Here is a 20,796-nt window from a genome sequence, read left to right as displayed (position 1 = left end):
ACAAATGACAAAGAGAGATAAATATGCATCTGGCAGAAAGAGCAACAAGTCCAGATTTTTTTGAGGAAGATAAAACTAATAAAATAATCAATTTTCAGAAGAGATTTATAAATTGGCAAAGAATCTGAAGTAGAATTAAAGAAAAAGACATTAAGAAGAACAATGAAGCAAATGAGGGAAAAGTGGCAATTATCAATTACATGGAAAATAAATACTGAATACTAAAACATACCATAGATCTACCTTATTTGAAAAAAGGTACTAAGTTAACTTAGCACGTATTTGGTGCTAAGTTCAGAAATCAACACACAATTTATAAAAGATTAAAGAGTTCAGAAAAAGTCCCATATATAAATGAGAATTTAAAATGTGATATGGGTGGCATTTCAAATAAGTGGGGGGAAGGACAGTTTTTCAATAAATCATGTTGGCTAGCTATTGGGGGTTGGGGGGTGGGGGAGCTACTCTCTATTCCCAAATAAATCACTGATGGATTCAAACAGAAGAAATAAAGCCATAAAGGTCCTATAAGAAAACATATAAATAGCATATAAACCTATTATGAGAAAGAATTTTTAAATAAAATACAAAATCCAGTACCATAAAGGACAAGCTTAGTAACTTTGACTAAATAAAAATATAAATCATTCCTTTGGGGGGAAAAAATAGAATCCTAAGTGCTATTTCAAGGCATAGAAAAAATAAGTATTTCATTCTCTATTCAATTTCATTAATAAAACATATTCAAGACTCTTAGCACAAAACCAGATACTTATCTTTCTGGGAAGTAATTAAGACCAGTGGTCCCGCTTAAGCACATAAAATATATAAATCTAAATCTAGAGAACTAATTAGGCTTTCATTAACTCTAGGCTGATTGTCTATCAGGTTTTCAATGACTAATCTTTTAGACAGTCTCCCTTTTCTGAACCCTCCCATAGCCCCTGCCCTAATGTATCTTAACAAATAAGGATTTGGGGTCCAGCATTTCACAGGCATATGAATTACCTGTTTAAATAACCTGGCTTTCCAAATTTTACTTGATAAGCACAATTTATTTCAAATAGTATTGACTTTAGCATTAAGCTATGGAAACCTCTGGCCTGCTTTTCCCTGAAGACTGTGGTTATTTAGCATATCCAAAGAGCACCAGACTTTTATAACTGTATGCTATGACAACTAATTAAAGAATAAGTGTTAAGTGTAAATTGTGTTTAACTGTAAGATTAGGAGGAAACAGGGGAAAGAAACCAGGAGAAAACTGAGAAAATGCTAAATTCTGTGTGTGACAAATGTAAATTCTCACTGAATTTTGCAACATCGCATTAGTCAAAAATGACAGTATAGAGTTTCCCTGGTGGTACAGTGGTTAAGAATCCGCCTGCCAATGCAGGAGACACGGGTTTGAGCCCTGGTCCGGGAAGATCCCACATGTCGCGGAGCAACTAAGCCCGTGCACCACAACTACTGAAGCCCGCGAGCCTAGAGCCCATGCTCCCAACAAGAGAAGCCACCACAATGAGAAGCCTGCGCACCACAACGAAGTGTAGCCCCTGTTCACTGCAACCAGAAAAAAGCCCGTGTTCAGCAATGAAGACCCAACGCAGCCCAAAATTAAAAAAAATAAAATAAATTAAAAAAAAAAGAAACTTCTGATAAAAAGACAGTATATTACTTTATAGTTAACACAGAAGTGCAGTGATAATGGTTGTTAAAACTATTTAATCTCCATCTGGAAACGCACCTTTTTATTTCTAACATCAGGAAGTATAATTAAGAATACAAATTGCTACATGGTAATAAAAACTTTAAGAAAAATATTAAGATCTAAAATGTTACTTAATAAAATCAGCAAAGTAGAATGACTTCATAACTTAAATGCAAGAGCAGTTGGCAAATACATATTTTTGCCAAAAGCCAAAACTAACCCCCATAGGGAAATTATATTAATGTATGCTCCAAAATGTTTATCATACACATTCAAAATATTACTTCCATACTTTGCTTTTATCTACAATTGAAAACTGGTCCAAGAGTTATTCTAGAACAGCTTTTAAATTTCAGACACACACCATATCTGATAAACTATTCGGCTATACTAAATTAAATCCCACCACAGTAATCTTTTTTGACAGATGTTGCATACTTTATGGTAAACAGATTCGAAAGTTATCCTACAAATCTATAGGGTTGTATATAAACTGATAAAAACATTCTTAATATGCATTTTTACAAAGATAAGACTATCACATGTGCTTACAGCCACTTAGTGAAGAATCCTATTAACAGAGAATGTTCCAAATCACAAATGGAAAGAGTTATTTAATAAACAACCATGCGTTTTATAATACTGAATAGCATGTGATATGCGTCTGCTGGGGGACAGAAAGGAAGACAGAGACAAATCTTCCCCACCCAATGCTAAAAAAGATCGAATATCAAATAACTTTAAATTAATTAGCAGCAGAGATAGGCCAGCATAAACTAGTGAATGGAGTAATTTGTCATAATTAATATATGGTAGAAGAGTCTACTTAAATATATCCCATTTAGAGAATTATCAGAGTCCACTGAAACTTCAATCCAAATTACTTCTCTGATTTTTCAATATACAAATAATGTCCAAGTCATTCTAATTACTCTGTATTTTTTTTTTCAAAATGCCTACCTTAACTTGTAATCTTATCTTTATTTAATATCTGTTTCTTCCTCTGGATTTTAAGCTCTAAGGCTATGCTCCAAGAGGCACTCATTCACATCTGTAATATTTTCTTCTTCAACAACTGTACTAGTTACACTGCTCTTAACTAATTACATCTTAATGTATATCATATGTATTTATCCTCTTTAGAAAGCTGAACACTGGGCTTCCCTGGTGGCGCAGTGGTTAAGAATCTGCCTGCCAATGCAGGGGACACGGGTTCGAGCCGTGGTCTGGGAAGATCCCACATGCCGTGGAGCAACAAAGCCCATGCGCCACAACTACTGAGCCTGCGCTCTAGAGCCCCATGAGCCACAACTACTGAAGCCCGTGCGCCTAGAGCCCGTGCTCTGCAACAAGAGAAGCCACCACAATGAGAAGCCTGCGCACCGCAACAAAGAGTAGCCCTCGCTTGCCACAACTAGAGAAAGCCCCCGCGCAGCAACGAAGACCCAACACAGCCAAAAATAAATAAAAATAAAAATAAATAAAAGCAAATCGTATTTAAAAAAAGAAAGCTGAACACTATCTTTTTAAAAATTTTGCACATTCTTGAAATGACAAAATTACAGAAATGAAGAACAGATGAGTGGTTGCCAGGGGTTAAAGAGAAGTGGGAGGGAAGTGGGTATGGCTATAAAAGAGCAATTTGAGGAATCCTTGTGGTGACAGAAATGTTCTGTATCTGAATATATCAACAACAATAATGATGGCTGTGATATTTTACTATGGCTTACAAAATGTTACCATTGAAGGAAACTGTGTAAAGGGCATAGGGGATCTCTTCATTATTTCTTACAACTGAAGGTCAATCTATTATCATCTCAAAATAAGAAGCGTAATTTAAAAAAAGAAGTTTTGCATCAGAGTTACTTAGAGGAGCTTTGAAAAATACAGATGCTGAGATCTCCCCCTCCCCACCCTGAGAATGTTTCAGTTTTTTAGGGGATGGACCTGGGAAGTTTTAAACCAGATTCTCAAGCCTTGAATCCAGAGATTCTGATTCAGAAGGTCTGGGGTAAAGCCAGAAAATCTATTCTTCTTAAGTTTAAGTTGTTGGTGGTGTTTTAAGTTCTCCAGATGATTCTGATGTACAGCTAGGTTTAAAAACCTCTGGACTAGAGAACAATAATTTTTTCTATGGATTGTTTGAAGGTAAACATTAGCTATTTTGGTCATTATCATGGATTCCAAGTCCTCGGGGTCTGAATTAAGACATTTGTTGTACTTATAAAAGCCCAACTTAGATGCTTAACATAATTTTCAGCCATATTCCTAACCCACTAAAGCAGCTCTAAAAACGTGAAGAAGAGTAGCTCCCTGGACTGAGCCTATTGGCCACATACTCTCCACTATCACCCCCTAAACCTTACAACCTGAGATCTCACTGTTATTCTAAAAAGAATTATTTCTTTGTTCACGTGAAGCTATACTTTATGCTCTGCCTCTACCTTCTTAATTCATTATATACTAAAAATATTAAATTACTGGTTTTCCACTTCATTACCCTAGCATGCTCTAATTATGTGCCTAAAAAAAACTGGTGACCTGATGCAATGGTTCTCAATCCTGATGTGCTTTGGAATTATCACCCTAAATGGAACAGCATAGTAGCCCTATTTATTACACAGCATAGCATAGCATACACAGAAAATGTGACGCAGAAAGTTCGCAGTTGCTTCAGGGAATCTCTTTGTAAAATAAAAATCAAAATTCTACAGATTTTGCACAAAAAAATTAAACACTGTCTTATGGTTTCCATCTTTATCCTCTGGTTCAAGTGATACACTAATGACAAATTAGTCTAAATCTGCTGTTTCTAAAAATATCAATTGCTCACAATGAAAAAGAAAGAATTTATAATGAGGGTGAAGACAATGAATGTCAGAGAGCTATTAGCTCAGGCTCTTTCATTAAATAAGCCCTAAGCTGCTTAATGTCTCTGAGTCTTCAGTTTCTCAGCTATAAACAGGGAGTTACAAAACAAAGGAGTTGTACTGAATCAGTGTTTTGTAAAATTGGGTTTACAGAGTCAGAGTCGTATGGTTCCATAGAGTCAGGAGGAAAGCTGAATAGAGGTACAAGCTAAACAAGGTGAAGGGGCTCTTATTTTATCTGCATGTATGTATACATAAATATGTAAACTCATATACATAATATTGCATTTCACAACGAATGACATTTTAGGAATTTCCATGTATTCTTTAAGAGAATCAGATTTTTAAAATTATATGTCTGCTAGCTAAAGTACTACTAAAACAGGTCAAGGCTTCAACTCCCATAGAAAAAGCCTCACGCTCACACTGTAATTCTAACTCTCAGTAACCACTTCAGTGACAATCCACTAAAATTAGGCAAGCAACTATGGATGCCTTAGCAAAAACAAACGGCACTAAAGAAAAACTTTGGTCTACATACAATTCCTAAGAGGCAAACATAAAAGTAGTAAGTTTTTAAACATTAAGGAGCATTTACCGTTCGACTTCATCTGTGGCCAAAGAGCACTGTTATTTTTCAAATTCTAATATGTAAAATTAGTTTCTAATAGGTTATGTAAGTTTCACAATTTTTTCCTAATAATTTCCTCACACAAGAGAAAATTCCAACTGAAATCCACCATAATTTTTCCGTGTTTCAACATTTTAGGATGTCACAAGAGTTTACTATATGAGAATTCAAATACATAATTAAATAAAACAAATTCAATTAACTGAAATGATTACCAAATGTGGTCTTTTCAACAGCATTTCCAATTTACTAAGGACTAACTCCTTATTTGAACCCCTGTTAAAAACCATTCTAAAACTGGTCACTGCTCTTTTCTCCCTACGTAATGGTATAATAGTATTATTTTAAAAGGTAACTCTTTAAAAAGGTAACTGACAATCATAATACTGCCTTGAAGTTATCATTTTCAAAAATCATGCTTTCCCACACACATGGAAACTAAAGAAGATAAAGAAGGACTGTAGCACCCCGGAATTCAAACAAAAGCTAGGATTTTTAATAAATTACTAGGACAATGTTTCCTTTTTCTTCTAAAGCAAAGAGAAATAAAATAAAAATCCAATTAACTGGAATCCTATTAAGTATAACTTTACAATAAATGAAAATTTACAGGAATTTAGAAGTAGAAAATACAAATCAAATCAGAGTGTTCTTACTTAATGCTGATACATTGATGGATGCGACAAAAAGTCTCAAATATGAAGAGACGGGCATTTTCAATGAAATCCTCAAGACAAGCCACCAAGAAGAAATCATTCACTAGCACCTATGCGTATAAAATATAAAAGAAAAAATTAACGGTGCTGACAAGCAATTTTGAAAAATTTGTCACAAATACTTTGTGCTTTACTCCATTATTCCATTCACTATAATTCTCTCATCTATCACAAGCTGTACACCACAGCACTTTCTAGAACACTATATTCAAGTCTCTAACAATTTAACCAAGAAGTAAACGAATGCTACAGGAAAAAGAACTAAGAACTGCAATGTTTCCTTGTTCCATTGATGACTTGAGCAATCTTGTGACAAAGCAGCTTTGTCCTGTCTCTATCCTACATAAATGCTCTGTAGATAACATATTTCCAGCTATTTAAAATAGTTATGAATGGACTAAAGATATGCATATTTTTGTGATAGTAAGTAGACTTGAAAATCTACAAAAGAAAAAAATTCAAAGGGTGGCACCTATTCCACAGATGGTATCATACTTAGAAGAGAATATTCTAACTTCAAGAATAGCAACTAAGTGCCCCACTGCCTTGGCAAGACCTAGATACTTAGTATTACAATATACACCAATATTTAATAATGTCACGTTTGACTGCAAGTACACAAGTTATTAAACTGGATTCTAATTTTGTCCAATGTTTGAAAATCACCTCTAAAGGTATACTTACATAATTTCCTTTTCCTTAGACAAATAAGATCTTAAGTCCTTCAACAAACTCTTCTCATTTTTGTGCTAATATCTGGGTTCAAAAATGAAACTGACAGCTAGTAACTTGTAGATTTGGTAAATGCCTTTAACAGGTAAATTCTTAGTTTCTCAAAACTTGCGAACTAAGTTATTCAAAAAAACCATAAATCTAACTCTTTCAGTTGCTCTCACAGAACTTTAGTTTCTACCAACTAACAGAAAACATTGTAGTTAAAAAATTCAAACTCTTAGCTTGACTGATTTATAGCAAATGATAAATACAATCATCAGAAAAATTCTGAAGATAGGCCTGCTTATGTAACACACTGGAATTACAGTTGTGATGGAAAATTCCATATAATCTTGCCCATACATATAAAATATTTCACATATTTACTCATTCAGGATAAGACATGAAATTATGTGTGAATTTATAATGTCCCGATGTTTTAACAAACTGTCCTAACAAAAGGGATAGACTCAGGCAATAAGATTGAAAATGTCTTCAACCCAGCACACTTCTAAATAATCTGCATATTAAGATTAATAAACATTTCTGATATAATTACTTTAATAAAACCCTGCAAGGTTAACTTTTATAATATACAAAATTTTAAGAATATTATTAATTTGTAAGTAAAAATTTGTACTTACTGATTCACATTCCCTTAGCTTTTTCTGAGCCCCATCAAAGTCAAAGTTAACATATAAACATTCAACAAACTCTGTAATTGGGTCTTTATATGTGTAAGACTCCTGTAAAATTAAGTCAAAGGTTAAGTTGGATCTGATTCAACATTGTTTAGTAGACTGTCCCCAGAATAGCCCAATCTTCCTATTTTCTCCTCCCTTACCATTAATTTCTAACAAATTACCCAGTATTATCTTCTCAAAGCAATTGCTCATATCCTGATTGCAGGCCACACCTTAACCTTATAATGCCTTCCAGACCAAGTTCTCTAAATTCTCATCCTAGAACCATTCCAAAAGCTTTCAAATTCCTCTACTGCCAAAAGTCTCCCTTACTTAATAAACAGTGATGAACTTCTCCAAGTAAAAGGGTATTCATATCCTGCAGAATAAAACTGTCTTTTTGTACTTAAATTATTCTTAGATCAAATAAATGTTTAAGTTCTTTTTTAACCCATAGTTATTGCTGAGAAATTCACTAAAAATCAATCAGTAGGGCTATAGCTTTTGTACAACTTGGGGACTATTAAAATTATATTCTATGTAAAGATCACTACTCTGGAACTATGTAGGTAGTGACCTTCCAACAAAAAGTTCCAAGCTCCAGATCTCCTTCACCCTTTGCAATAAGAGCAACACTAATACACAATGCATATTAAGTATCTAACTAGCAGAGAGCAGTATTCATTCATACCACATCTACAATAAGCATATCATGAACTTAAAGTAGTATACGCCCATTTGGGGTTCTTGGGCTCTTTTCTCTTCATGTATACTTCCCTCCTATTTTTAAACATTTTTACCTTAAGAACTAAGAGTTCTACTTTTTCAGAAAAAGAGGTTAGACTTAAAGTTTAGGCACATTTTAAAAATCAATAAAGATTTTAGTTTTTACCTGTTGAATAACTTTGACCAGATCTTTTAGCACTTGCCGGCGTTTTCGGACATCTTTGTTTGTTATGACTGCTGTGGTCAAATAGCGGAGAATATGTGGACACATTGTCTGAATTGCATTAAGATACCTAAGGTAAAAATATAAAAATTACTTAATATTAATAACTTACCCAGTTTTTTTAGATCTATAATCACCTGTGATTAAAAAAAAACACTTGGGGCTTCCCTGGTGGTGCACTGGTTAAGAATCCGCTTGCCAATGCAGGGGACACAGGTTCGAGCCCTGGTTAGGGAAGATCCCACATACCGTGGAGCAACTAAGCCCGTGTGTCACAACTACTGAGCCTGCGCTCTAGAGCTTGCGAGCCACAACTAGTGAGCCCATGTGCCACAACTACTGGAGCCTGCGTGCCCAGAACCCGTGCTCCACAAGAGAAGCTACCACAACGAGAAGCCCGCGCACTGCAACAAAGAGTAGCCCCCACTCGCCGCAACTAGAGAAAGCCCGTGCGCAACAAAGAAGACTCAACACAGCCGAATATTAAAAAAATAAAGTTATAAAAAAATAAAAATAAAACACTTGAGCAGCCCATTAGATTGCACTGTTTCAGAAGACTAGGATTGCAAAAACTTAAGAATGAATACTATAAAGCAGCGGTTCACAACCTTTTTGGCACCAGGGACCAGTTTTGTGGAAGACAATTTTTCCATGGGAGGGGGGCGGGGGGGAGTTGGTGTGGTTCAGGTAGTAACGTGCTCGATCGTGGGGAGGGTTCAGGCGGTAATGCGAGCCCGCGAGCGATCGGGAGTGATGGGGAGCGGCAGATGAAGCTTTGCTTGCTAGCCTGCCGCTCACCTCCTGCTGTGCAGCCCAGTTCCTAACAGGCTGAGGACGGGTACCAGTCTGCAGCCTGGGAGTTGGGGACCCCTGCTGTATGGGCCATCTCCTCCAAGAAAAAGTCTAAATGATGAGAATGCCAGCTGGTATTTCCCAATTTGGAGTGAGATGACAGACTCACTTAAGAGGTAAATAATCCTATTACCATTGTTGAGTAAGAGGATTTTGCAAGGCCCTTATACATACTGTCAGTCTGTTTCGAAAGATTTCATTTCCCTAGAAGAACAAATGTGTGAAAACCTATGTGCAAAAAAACACTACTCAATTAGAGAATCAGGCACTCAACACAAATTAAAGAATTAAAAAAATAATTTCAGGGGATGAAAGACTGGAAACTATTTTGATGATCCCCAGCTGGCTACCCTCTGTCATTCAGTGTTTATCCTGTATTTCTCCTGCTCAATTTCCTGATATAGCTCCCCAATTTTTATCCAGTAAGAACCTCTGAGCACCAGGTACTATGCCAAGCTTGGAAACATTTGTCAATAAAGTCCATTTCTCTTAGTTAAATCTTCAAGTCCCAAAGTACCCATCCAGATCCATCTCCCACCACACCACCACTGACTGCTTCTTGCTTCCCTCACTTCTTAAAACTCACTCCATATGGACTGCTCTCCCAAACACATCCCTCTGAAGGCCTAAATTCTAGCCATCCTTCAAGGTCCAGCTCAGATACCTTATCTTCCAAGTTCTCCCAGACTGTAATGTTAATAAATCTTTATACTTTGTCATGTTGCAGATTCCCCATAAAATGCTGTTTGAACTCTTTAGAGGACCCTAGAATCTGATAGCAACCTAACACTTAAATAAAATCTAGTCCCACTTAGCCCTCCCTAGATTTCCTCTAAAAAAGGTATAAAAATAATCAACACTCACTTAAGAATAAAACAATTTCTAAGAAAAGATAACTACACAAATCAGCTAAAAGTTTCATTATCTGAAAAATTAAGCCTGAGTTTTAGGCAGAAAATTTTAAATGCAATGTTCACTCAGTACAAGTGATTGCCTCAATACTCTTATCAGAGACATCATGTACAGCAGAGCATGATTGGTGTTCTTAATCAGTTTTGAAGTAGGTAATTTTAGTAGGCATTTATGAAACTCATTCATAGATTTATCCATACAAAATAAAAAACTGTAAGTTTATTTTATATGATGTTAAACATTTATTTTTACTTATCCTTTCTCTGTATCATTGCACCATGTGTAACTTCACTGTTTTTATTGGAGAATGACTTCCTTAGAAAATCATCTCTCTTACGTGAGTATATGACAGGGGTTAGCAAAAATTTTGTAAAGGGCCAGATAATGAATATTTTAGGTTTGCAGGTCAAGAGGCAAGATTGAGAATATTAATCAGGTACCTAAATAACCTAAATAACAAGAAAACAAATTTCCAAAATATTTTACTGACAAAATGCAAACTATAATAGTTGACTATAATTTTTCATAATTCAGGTCTACTAATGAGAAGAATAAAATTCCTTTAATAGGGTAACTTTGCTTAATTGTGTTCAAAGTTAGAGATCCCTATCACTAAAATTTATTGCAAATGTTTATCTGTTAATGCTGATCTGTAATGAGATTTTACATATTTGACCTCTGATATCAATTGATAAGATTTTAATTGAGCATATTTATCACTTGGAAGGCTTTTATGGAAGGCTTTTACAGAATTGTTACGTTCTTTTGATACTGCCTTTTAGCATATCATTACACTGCAGATAAATTGCTTCTGTTTCAATTGCACAGTTAAATGAATTTTCAAATACAGAAATTTCCTTTGTATTGGGTTGGCAAAAAGGTTCAGTTTTTCTGTAAGATCTTACAGAAAAACTCGAATGAACTTCTTGGCCAACCCAATACTTACAATGAGGTCTAAAAGTTTCTGGAATTGTAACTTGAGCCCAAAAAACGTGTCCACTACAAATTTGTGTGGGAATGAGGGTCTCATTTCTTCTTTTAACTTTTGAAAGAATGGAAAATGTATAAAGCAGCTGGACATAAGATCCAGGCTATGTTAGGCATTATCAAAGTGACTACTAGAGTATAAGTTTTGCATATAAGTACTGTTCTGATTTGTAATTTTAGGTTGAATTAAGAAACATTATCAAGTCTATAGCTTAACTTCCAGAGCCATTCATGGCTTGATAATAGTGGTTGAGGGCAATTTTTTGTTCAGGAAAATTTCAATCTTGCCCCAACCTCAAAAAAGTCACAATAAAACTCTGCCACTGCAAAGCCATCCTATCACTGTGGTAGCAGGAAAAATCAAGATACTCTATTGATCTGACAAAAATTCATGGACTGAGAACAGTTAAGTCTACGATAGCAAATGAAGTTCACTGTTGACACTAATGGTTCAGTAATACACCACGGATTCAAGAATTTTCCACAAAGTACCTGGAAATGAATAAGGCAGTGGATAACTATAGGCTGTGAACACCTCACATTTTCACAAGCTTTGTAAATCTGTCCAACTAATAAGCATTTTTCTCCTCCACACATATTTGCCACCAAAAGTTTTAACATATCTTAGCAGATTCCACTTCAGGCTGTACTAAATTAGTGTTTCCTCAACTTTGCAAACATTTTCACCTGTAGTTGTTCCACAGACTATTCATAGAGGCATGTTCTTCAGTCACTTCAAATCCATCACTGACTCCTCAAGCCAACAACTAGCCATATTGGTAAACATCTCTCAACTCATCAAGAGCCCAGGAAAACCACTAAAAATCATATACTTTATTTTTTTAATTGACTACTGATGTTGCTCCCAATATCTTCAATTCTGAGGAGCTGTTCTCACCAATAGGCGAAAAGTTTTAAACAAGTTCATTTTTTCTGGACATATCTCTTTGGCCACTGCAACTGAACAGAATTTAACAAAATCACCACTGGTAAATGGCTTTCCTTACCTGGTTAACAAAAGAGCCGCTCAGAAACTTACTTTGGTTGAAGCCTCATTTCCATTAATTTTTGTGAGGAAATTCTGCTGTGATGAGATATTCTGTTTTAAATTTCCTAATTTTTCTGACGGTTGCTTTGTAATCAGTTGGGAATATTGTAATGAGTGCTTACAGTCTGGTTATGTAGATGTATACTGTATCCTCTTAGCATATCTACATTGTCAGTTCAATGCTTTGCTTTCTAATTTGAAACAAAATAATTCCCACTGCACTGCGCCTTACAATTTAAGCACATTTGGCACTTCCCTGGTGGTGCAGTGGTTAAGAATCCGCCTGCCAATGCAGGGGACACAGGTTCGAGCTCTGGTCGGGGAAGATCCCACATGCCGTGGAGCAACTAAGCCCGTGCACCACAACTACTGAGCCTGCGCTCTAGAGCCTGTGAGCTACAACTACTGAACCCCGCGCACTTAGAGCCCGTACCATGCAACAAGAGAAGTCACCGCAATGAGAAGCCCGTGCACTGCAAGGGTAGCCCCCGCTTGCCGCAACTAGAGAAAGCCTGCACACAGCAACAAAGACCCAAGGCAGCCAAAAATAAATAAATTAATACATTTATAAAAAAAAAAAATTTAAGCACATTTGAGTCTACTTTTCTAAAAGAAGTAAAATGTTGCAGTATAGTTATACACATGGCACTTGAAACTTTGTCCAGGTACAACGGCAGCATCACTGGGATTCAAAGAGCACTGAGTAGCAGAGTGAGGCAGGGAGAGTGCAATAATATATGATCTCTGTCACAATTCAACTCTGCCATTACAATCCAAAAGCAGCCAAAGATGTGTGTGTGTGCGTGTGTGTAGATATATATATATATAAACGTGTGTTCCAATAAAAATTTATGGACACTAAAACTGTAATGTCATATAATTTTCACATTGCAAAATATTATTCTTTTCATTTTTTTCCCAACCATTTAAAATGTAAAAGCCATTCTTAGATTGCAGGCCATAAGAAAAAAGGCAGTGGGCCACAAGACATTTTAGCCCATGGTCCATAGTTTGCAGACTCCTGGCATACAGCATTACCATGGCTGACTTCGAAACATGCTAGGGCAGAAGTGATCCTTCCTATGTATGTATGTATATATGTATGTTATGTATATAGATCAATATATAAAGGAAGGGAGTGGGGATTAAGGGTGATTCTGGGGACGTTACCTTAGTTCACACTCTTGTAGGATCAGTAATTATATATTTAGTTCGAACAAAAGCAAAATCATAGATACGGCTATTTAACAGCCTGTACATAACCACTGTGCTCTTTTGTTCTACTTCTCTTTTTTAGCATCCATCTCCTTTCCTCTCTATCAATCAAAATTTAAAAGTCAAATCAATTTTCATCTTCACTGGACTCTAACTTCTCCAGGTTTCACTGATAAGTGTTATATATTTACAGTGTGTTTAGCATGCACAATACATCTGTATTTAGTTAAGTAGGTTCTTAAACTACTTGTTATGTTATTTGTTTGGATTATAAATTAGGTAAGAAAGGAGGCTATACCTCCCCTATTTTTGAAATCTAACTTAAAATTAATTTTTCCTTTAAATAAGAGCTTCAGTATTTATTGTGTTTGGAAGTGTAATTTCATGATGGTTAAGTAAAAATGTTTATTTTTCCTCCAGCACAGCCCTGCTCTAATTGTACAATTTTATGGAAGTTTTTTCTACAGTATTTTCTAATTGTAAGTCAGAACATTTAGAAATCAAAGGATAAGACAAAATATGCCACCAAATAAAAAATATTTAAGTATTATATGGGGGATACTATAAGGACATAAAGAATAAAAATTCTGCTCCCAAATATGCTTATAATCTAGTTAGGGAGATAAGGCAATTATAAGTTTTTTAAAAAAGACAGTAAATAATTAAATTCCAAATTATCAATATAAGGTAGGCACAATATACAGGACCTCATGTAGAAGTAAACCTGAGCTGGAGCTTGAAAAACAGGCAGGCTTTGAATTGGTATAAAAAAGAGAAAGGTACTTCCAGAAAGGCTAAAAAAATCAAAAAGGCAAGACTTAGTAGAACTGCAGAGGATGGATTTTTAGAGATCATCCTGAGCTAAAGCAGGTGAAACACCTGCATGAAAAAGTTTTCTTATCAGGAACAATTAGAAAGGTTAGGAAAAATAAAGGCAGAGGGTATATCAGGACAAATTCTAGACATGATCTGGTTGACTGTTAACAGTAAAACTTGAAATTTCTTAGGATATTTATGATATCTTTATTTAGAAAACAAATTAAACATTCTTTTGCTAACTGAACTTTGAATCTTTCTTTTTACAACTGGAGAGTAACTAGGGCATTGTATTACAAATGCATTCTTCTCCCTAATAGCATCTACATTTGGTGGCAAAGCCTCATCTCTAATAGCCTACGAACACTGTTCTAGCTTACACTTGATACTTTATCTTACATATTATATTACATTTAAAAGTTCAACATTTTTCAAATGTGTAAATCATCTCCATTTTAGATTCAGAATAAATTATGGCAGAAATGATAATATATATGATGTAAGAGACTTAACCTGCACTGGCATCTAAACTTTCACTTCAAGGACAAAAGTATAAATTATCTCCACAGTACTTTCGTATTTTAAAAAAAGCCTGAAATCACAATCTATATAAACTATCAATTTAACATACACTCAATGAACCACATTAAATTGTATTCCTGTGCTACTGGAAATCAAAAACAGAAAAATGATACTTTCTCCATTAGTACCTACTACCTATCAGAGACAATCGAAAAATGCATACTGACTGTAGACATACAAATGCAAATTACACACTACTTACTAGAAGCTATTCTACTTAAATATGCAACCTAGGAAAATGGCTGAAACAATGATCTGTCAAGCCAACTGGGTGTATTCTCACGTGAAAAAAGTTAGAATCAAGCAAAAAATCAGAATAAGTCATTAAGACATTACTAATGAGGAAGAAAATATGATGGCAACCTGACCCTATGGCAAGTGAAAATGGTAAGCACCGTATTTTGGTGAAATTTTAAAACTGTAATACTACTGAGTTTTCTTTTTCACATTTTGCAAACAGGTTACTTCCGTTTAAAAAAAAAATAGTCCAAATGGCATCAGGGTTCTTATTGGGAGGATGAAAATGTTCAAAAATTGATTTATGGTGATGGCTGCACCACTTGGTAAAGTAACTAAAAATCACTGAATTGTAAACAAAAAATGAAACCATCTGGTACCTTAGCACAAATCACGGTAGTGGCATCATACTATACTAGTCACTGTTATTAATAACCACACTCTTACAGTTAAAAAAAATGCCAATTTCAACTATATCTTTGATTAGGCAGTACAAATTATTAATTTTCAAAAATTTCAACCCGTGCATACTTATCTTTTTAATATTCTGTATGACTAAAATGGGAAGTGTGTAAAAGATCTTCTGCTGTACACTACAGTGTCATGGTTGTCTTAAGGAAAAGTACATGTTCAATGAGTTGCAAGGTGAACCAGCTGCTTTTCTCACAGAATACTATTTTTACTTGAAAGAATGACAGTCAAACCAAAGCCATTCAGACTTGAGTATTTGGCAGACACTTTCCAGATAATAAAGTTGAGCCTATCCTTCAATAAAAACAAATGATAAAAATCAGAGCTTGCAAAAAAAGGGTAAAATTTTGGAAAATTTGTATCTGTCATCAAGAGTTTGACTACTTTCCAATACTTGAAAAGCCTTTTCTAATGGGTTTAGTACTGAAATTAATTAATGTGATTATTTTGGTGTTGTATAATGGTGCTGTATATGTTGGAATACCTGCATAACTCCCTGAACCAGTATTTCCCAATCAATCAATGCATACGGTCATAAAATCATGCATGGGTAAAAGATCCATTTAAATTGCAAAATCAACCAATATAGTTTAGAATTCTAGTATAGTTTAGAATCCAAAACACTGAATGATACGGTTTCAAATCCCGCTTTTCAGTACTTTTTAAGAAATTACTACTTGTTTAGTTCTGGTGTATGATCAAAAAAGGATATTCACAATTATCTGAAAAGGCTATTAAAACACCTCTCTTTCCCAACTACATGTATGTGTGAGGCTTGGTTTTCTTCTTATCCTTCAAACAAAATGACATATCACAACAGACTGAATGAAAATCAGATATGAAAGCAAACATGAAAATCTAGCTGTCAAGCCAGAAATGTAAAGGTCTGCAAAAATGTAAAACAATGCCACTCATCACTAAATTTGGTTTTTTAAAGTTATTTTTCATAAAAATATATATAACTATAATCAATTTACTATTTGTCAATTAATAAATATATTTTAGAATTTCTTAGTTTTAATTTCTAACACAGTATCAATAAATTTAGCCAACATGTATGAAACTACACTCAAAAACTCTTAATAGTGTAAAAGAGTTTCAAGACCAAAAAGTTTAAGAACCATTCACCAGTAACAATAATATTGCCAAAGATAATTCTGATGTCAGTATTTTTTTCTTCTCAACATACAATGTTTTTTTCTCCTCAGTGTGTATATCTGATTTGGGTCTTGGAGGGGGTAAGAGGATCTTACTGAATGTTCTAATAGTGCTGGTCCTATTTGCCTCACAAAATTGGATGCAGAATATCTCCCCATGTACACCTAGTTCTTTTAATGCTCCAAAATTAGTAATTTCAACGTTTACTAATATATTGCTAATTTTATTTTCAGTGCCTTTGTTCCGTTTTTCTGTACTTTTACTCAAGGTTTTAAAAGTTGAACAAGTACTCAAAGCTATGAATTAATTTCTGAGTGCTGCTTTGGCAGGTATTTCATAATTATCAACATTTAATCTCTTCTTTGATTCAGTTACTTATAAAACCTTTAATAATTCCTAGTTTTACTGTTTTGTGTCCAGAAAGTACATGCTATAAAATTTCTAGTTTTAAAAATTTATTCAGAGATTTTTAATGGCATACGGTATTGTCTTTTTTGTATATGAACCATGGAAATGCAAATGAAGGCATTAAGCCTACTTGTAGAATACAGCTTGATAATTAACTGTCTTAATTCTAAGTTGTTATTTCAATTATATTTCTATGACCATGAACCTTTACCTTACTTTAAAATTTAAAAAACAAATCTACTTTTTGCATTGTTTTCCTTTATAAAAGTTTGATATTTTTTCCTATAAAAGGGTTTCATCTTCAAGAAATTCATGGAAAAGACTCTGACAAGTACAGGTTTCTGGTAACTGACTGTACTGCTGAACTGAATGAATAAGCATTTTCAGAACTCTAATGAAAAACTGATGAACTCATAAAAGTGCTAACAAAAGATCAAGATGAAAAAAAAATTAATTACATGGGACTGAGTGAACTGATGAGGATGAGTATAATTTTTGTGACTTTCTGTCTGAATTTAAAAAAAAAAAAAAATCCCACAAGGACTCAGAGGCAAAGAATATACAAATCAATTTTCACTGCAAAGTAAAGGAGCTGTTACAGTGGAGGATTACTGGACTGAATGCCAATATTATGACATAGTATGAGTGCGTTTCATGTTTGGTAATTGCAATCATTGTTGCTTTTGTTGTGGTAAAAAAAAAAAAAAAAGGTTTGATATTTTATCTTTAACAAAATTTTCTGCAATCTCAACTGAACTACCTATTTCTAATATCTATAATAAATGATTCTACTAACGAAATAATTATATTGTTTTGATTTCATATAAGCCATAAGGTTGTCAGGGATTAATCCACAGTTTCCCCTTATTTGTATTACAGAATTTTTACAGTGGGCTTGAATATTTTTACTTTCCTTGTTTGTATACTTCCTTTCATTACTTAAAAATATTTTTAAAAAATCAGTTGAATTTAATGTTCCTTTCTGGATACATATGTAACTGCAAAAACTACAGCAGAGGGCTTCCCTGGTGGCGCAGTGGTTAAGAATCTGCCTGCCAATGCAGGGGACACGGATTAGAGCCCTGGTCTGGGAAGATCCCACATGCTGTGGAGCAACTAAGCCCGTGAGCCACAACTACTGAGCCTGCGCGCCTAGAGCCCGTGCTCCGCAACAAGAGAAGCCACCGCAATGAGAAGCCCGTGCACCGCAACGAAGAATAGCCCCCACTCGCCGCGACTAGAGAAAGCCTGCGCGCAGCAACAAAGACCCAACGCAGCCAGAAATAAATAAATAAATTTATTAAAAAAAAAAAATTCAGCAGAGTGAGTCTACCTGTAAGCAGTAGCATGGAAAGTCAATGCCTAGGGATTCCTATAACTGAGTTCAAGAAGGGCTGTTCTTACCGATCCTTAACCCACCTACTAGGTATCAAGATTAGAGCCAACTATTACAGTATCCAATGTTTGAGTCAAATCTGCTCATTCAGGGAAGGCTCTTACTCCCACCCGTGATTCTAGGGATATCAATCAACTCATAAGACAATCTTACAGGTTTTATTACTCAGGAGGGAGGCAAAATATTACATGATAATGTTACTTTTAATCTCTTCTCATTTGAGTGCATGTTCAATTAATCTCTATAAATATTGAGAAATATATCCTTAATTCTTGAGTTTGAAATTCTCATCAAACATCTCTTTTTATAAGATGCACGGATAGTTAACATTAAAGATAGGTATGTAACTATTTTATATTCACCAACATTCCTAAATTTCTTGCAATGTTTTACCAATCATTTTTCTGGGTACTCCAGATTCATCCATTATTGGTATGTCTCAACTACTGCATAAGATTGCAACTGTCATTATCACAAATAAAAATGCCTCTTATAAAATATAATGGTTGCCCAAAGGGTGCATGAAAAAGGTACTTCTCAAGAATCAGAGTATAACAGAAATAAGACAGCCCTCAGAGGATTAAATAAACAATGCACCAGGGCAGAGAGAGATTCATCAATTTAGTAAGAGAAAACTACCAGATCAGGAAGACTTGAGAAGAACTTGATAAAAAATATTAACATATTTAAATCAACATAGGGGGACAGGGAAGGAATATAGGAGCAAAGTGAGAGATACTGATATGAAATGGAATCATAAAAAGAGAAGTAAAAAGCAAATCTTGGAAATGCCCATCCAAATGTTTAGGGTGACATGCCAAAAAATGTTCATGATCTGGTCCTTATGACAAGGATATTCCTATTGTGGAAATGGATATGTTAACCCGATGCTTAATCTGATGGTGCCATGAAACATTCCAGTCACATAAATTAATTTTCTATTCTGATTCCAAATATTCATAAAGGAATCTTCTGTATTCTATAGCTTCCTATGTATTAAACCCATAGGGTCAGAACAATCTGGTAATGTTTCACGTACTTAGTCCTCTTAGCACTTCTCATTGCAAATAATGATGGCATTTTGGTTTTATACATCAGTCTTTTTGAGGTTGGTTCAGCTTTGTTCTTCACAAATCAACCCCTAGGATACTGTAAAATAAAGTTGCACGCTTCCTATACCAAAAGCCAGAACAAAATAATACCACCCTTGTAGGATCTTACTTTAGTACACAGTGGCTTTTCTTTTTTAACCTTTCCCAAGAGCTTTTTACTTAATGCAACATATGGACTACAATTTGTATATAACTTTCCAGATTACAATCTATCATAGCATTCAGCAAAGTGTAAAACTTTAAAATTTTTAGATTTCCCACAAAATCGGGTTTCATTAATAAAGGAGGAACAACAGCTCAGACAGAATGAACCTTTTATGTTCACATTAGTGAATAATGTGAATCTAGAAGGCATACTTGAACATCTCTAATGAAAGAAGAAATAACTATAGTACCATGTAAATTACAAAATCTTATCTCTCGTAATTTACATTTAAAATTTAATGCTGGAATCACCATCTTCTACCTCACTTAATGCCATGTAGTTTTTGTTTTTTCAAGGGAAGACCAAAATGATTTCCTGTTACGAAAACTTCTTTGCCTGTGTTCAGTTTTAACAAATTGGACCAGTGAGTCATGCAAATACTGACTAAATACATTAATACTGAACTTAAGTTGTGACGTTAATACAAAAAATAAGCCAAGCATATTTCTGATAAAAGTGCTTCTATTTGACAGATTCAGGGGAACATTTAGCATTTAATGCAGAGAACACAATTTAAACCATTTAAAAATGGCTCCCTGGGACTTCCCTGGTGATCCAGTGGCTAAGACTTCGCCTTCCAATGCGGTGGTGTGGGTTCAATCCCTGGTTGGGGAGCTAAGATCCCACATGCCTCGTGGCCAAAAAACCAAAAAAACAAAAGCAGTACTGCAACAAATTCAATAAAGACTTTAAAAAATGGTCCACATCAAAAACAAAAACCGAAAAAATTCATTTCTACATTTAAAAGTTACTGGCAATTCTTGGTTGGCAAATATTTTTCATCTGTATCGCCACCAATAACTTCATTTCTCTTAAATTTAAAGTCCAGATGATTATGTTAACAACTAAACTGAAGAGGTCAAATATTTTATAGTCTCAAAAATCCTACTAAACTGAGTATTTAAAGAACATGTTTATTCACGTGACTCAGTTTAGATGATTATATTTCATCAACTTATACAAAAATATCGCTAAAGTATTATTACCTTATTTTCAAGACTTAAAAAATTACAAAAAAATTTAAAAATACACTGTTCAGTGTTCATTGATTTTCTATTAAGTGGGTATTATACCATCTATTCCTAAACTATACTTCCGTAAATTAAATATGCATTTTAGGAAAAAA

The 20,796-nt window shown here is 34.6% G+C and overlaps 1 protein-coding gene across 1 annotated transcript in view; it reads right to left on the bottom strand.

Annotated features, from left to right (window-relative positions):
• EIF3E (eukaryotic translation initiation factor 3 subunit E) overlaps positions 1 to 20,796 on the bottom strand; it is a 51,973-nt gene that overhangs the window by 10,289 nt on the left and 20,888 nt on the right. Inside the window, exons 8-10 of the mRNA XM_059901272.1 lie at positions 8,215 to 8,341; positions 7,284 to 7,385; positions 5,866 to 5,975 (exon numbers count right to left, since the gene is read on the bottom strand). Coding sequence (XP_059757255.1) covers positions 5,866 to 5,975; positions 7,284 to 7,385; positions 8,215 to 8,341 — 339 coding nt within the window. The remainder of the gene's footprint in view (positions 1 to 5,865; positions 5,976 to 7,283; positions 7,386 to 8,214; positions 8,342 to 20,796) is intronic.

This window comes from Balaenoptera ricei, chromosome 17 (genome assembly GCF_028023285.1).
Source record: "Balaenoptera ricei isolate mBalRic1 chromosome 17, mBalRic1.hap2, whole genome shotgun sequence".
NCBI lineage: Eukaryota > Metazoa > Chordata > Mammalia > Artiodactyla > Balaenopteridae > Balaenoptera > Balaenoptera ricei.
The sequence above is the reverse complement of the archived record's forward strand: the minus strand, read 5'-3'. Positions and strand labels throughout refer to the sequence as shown.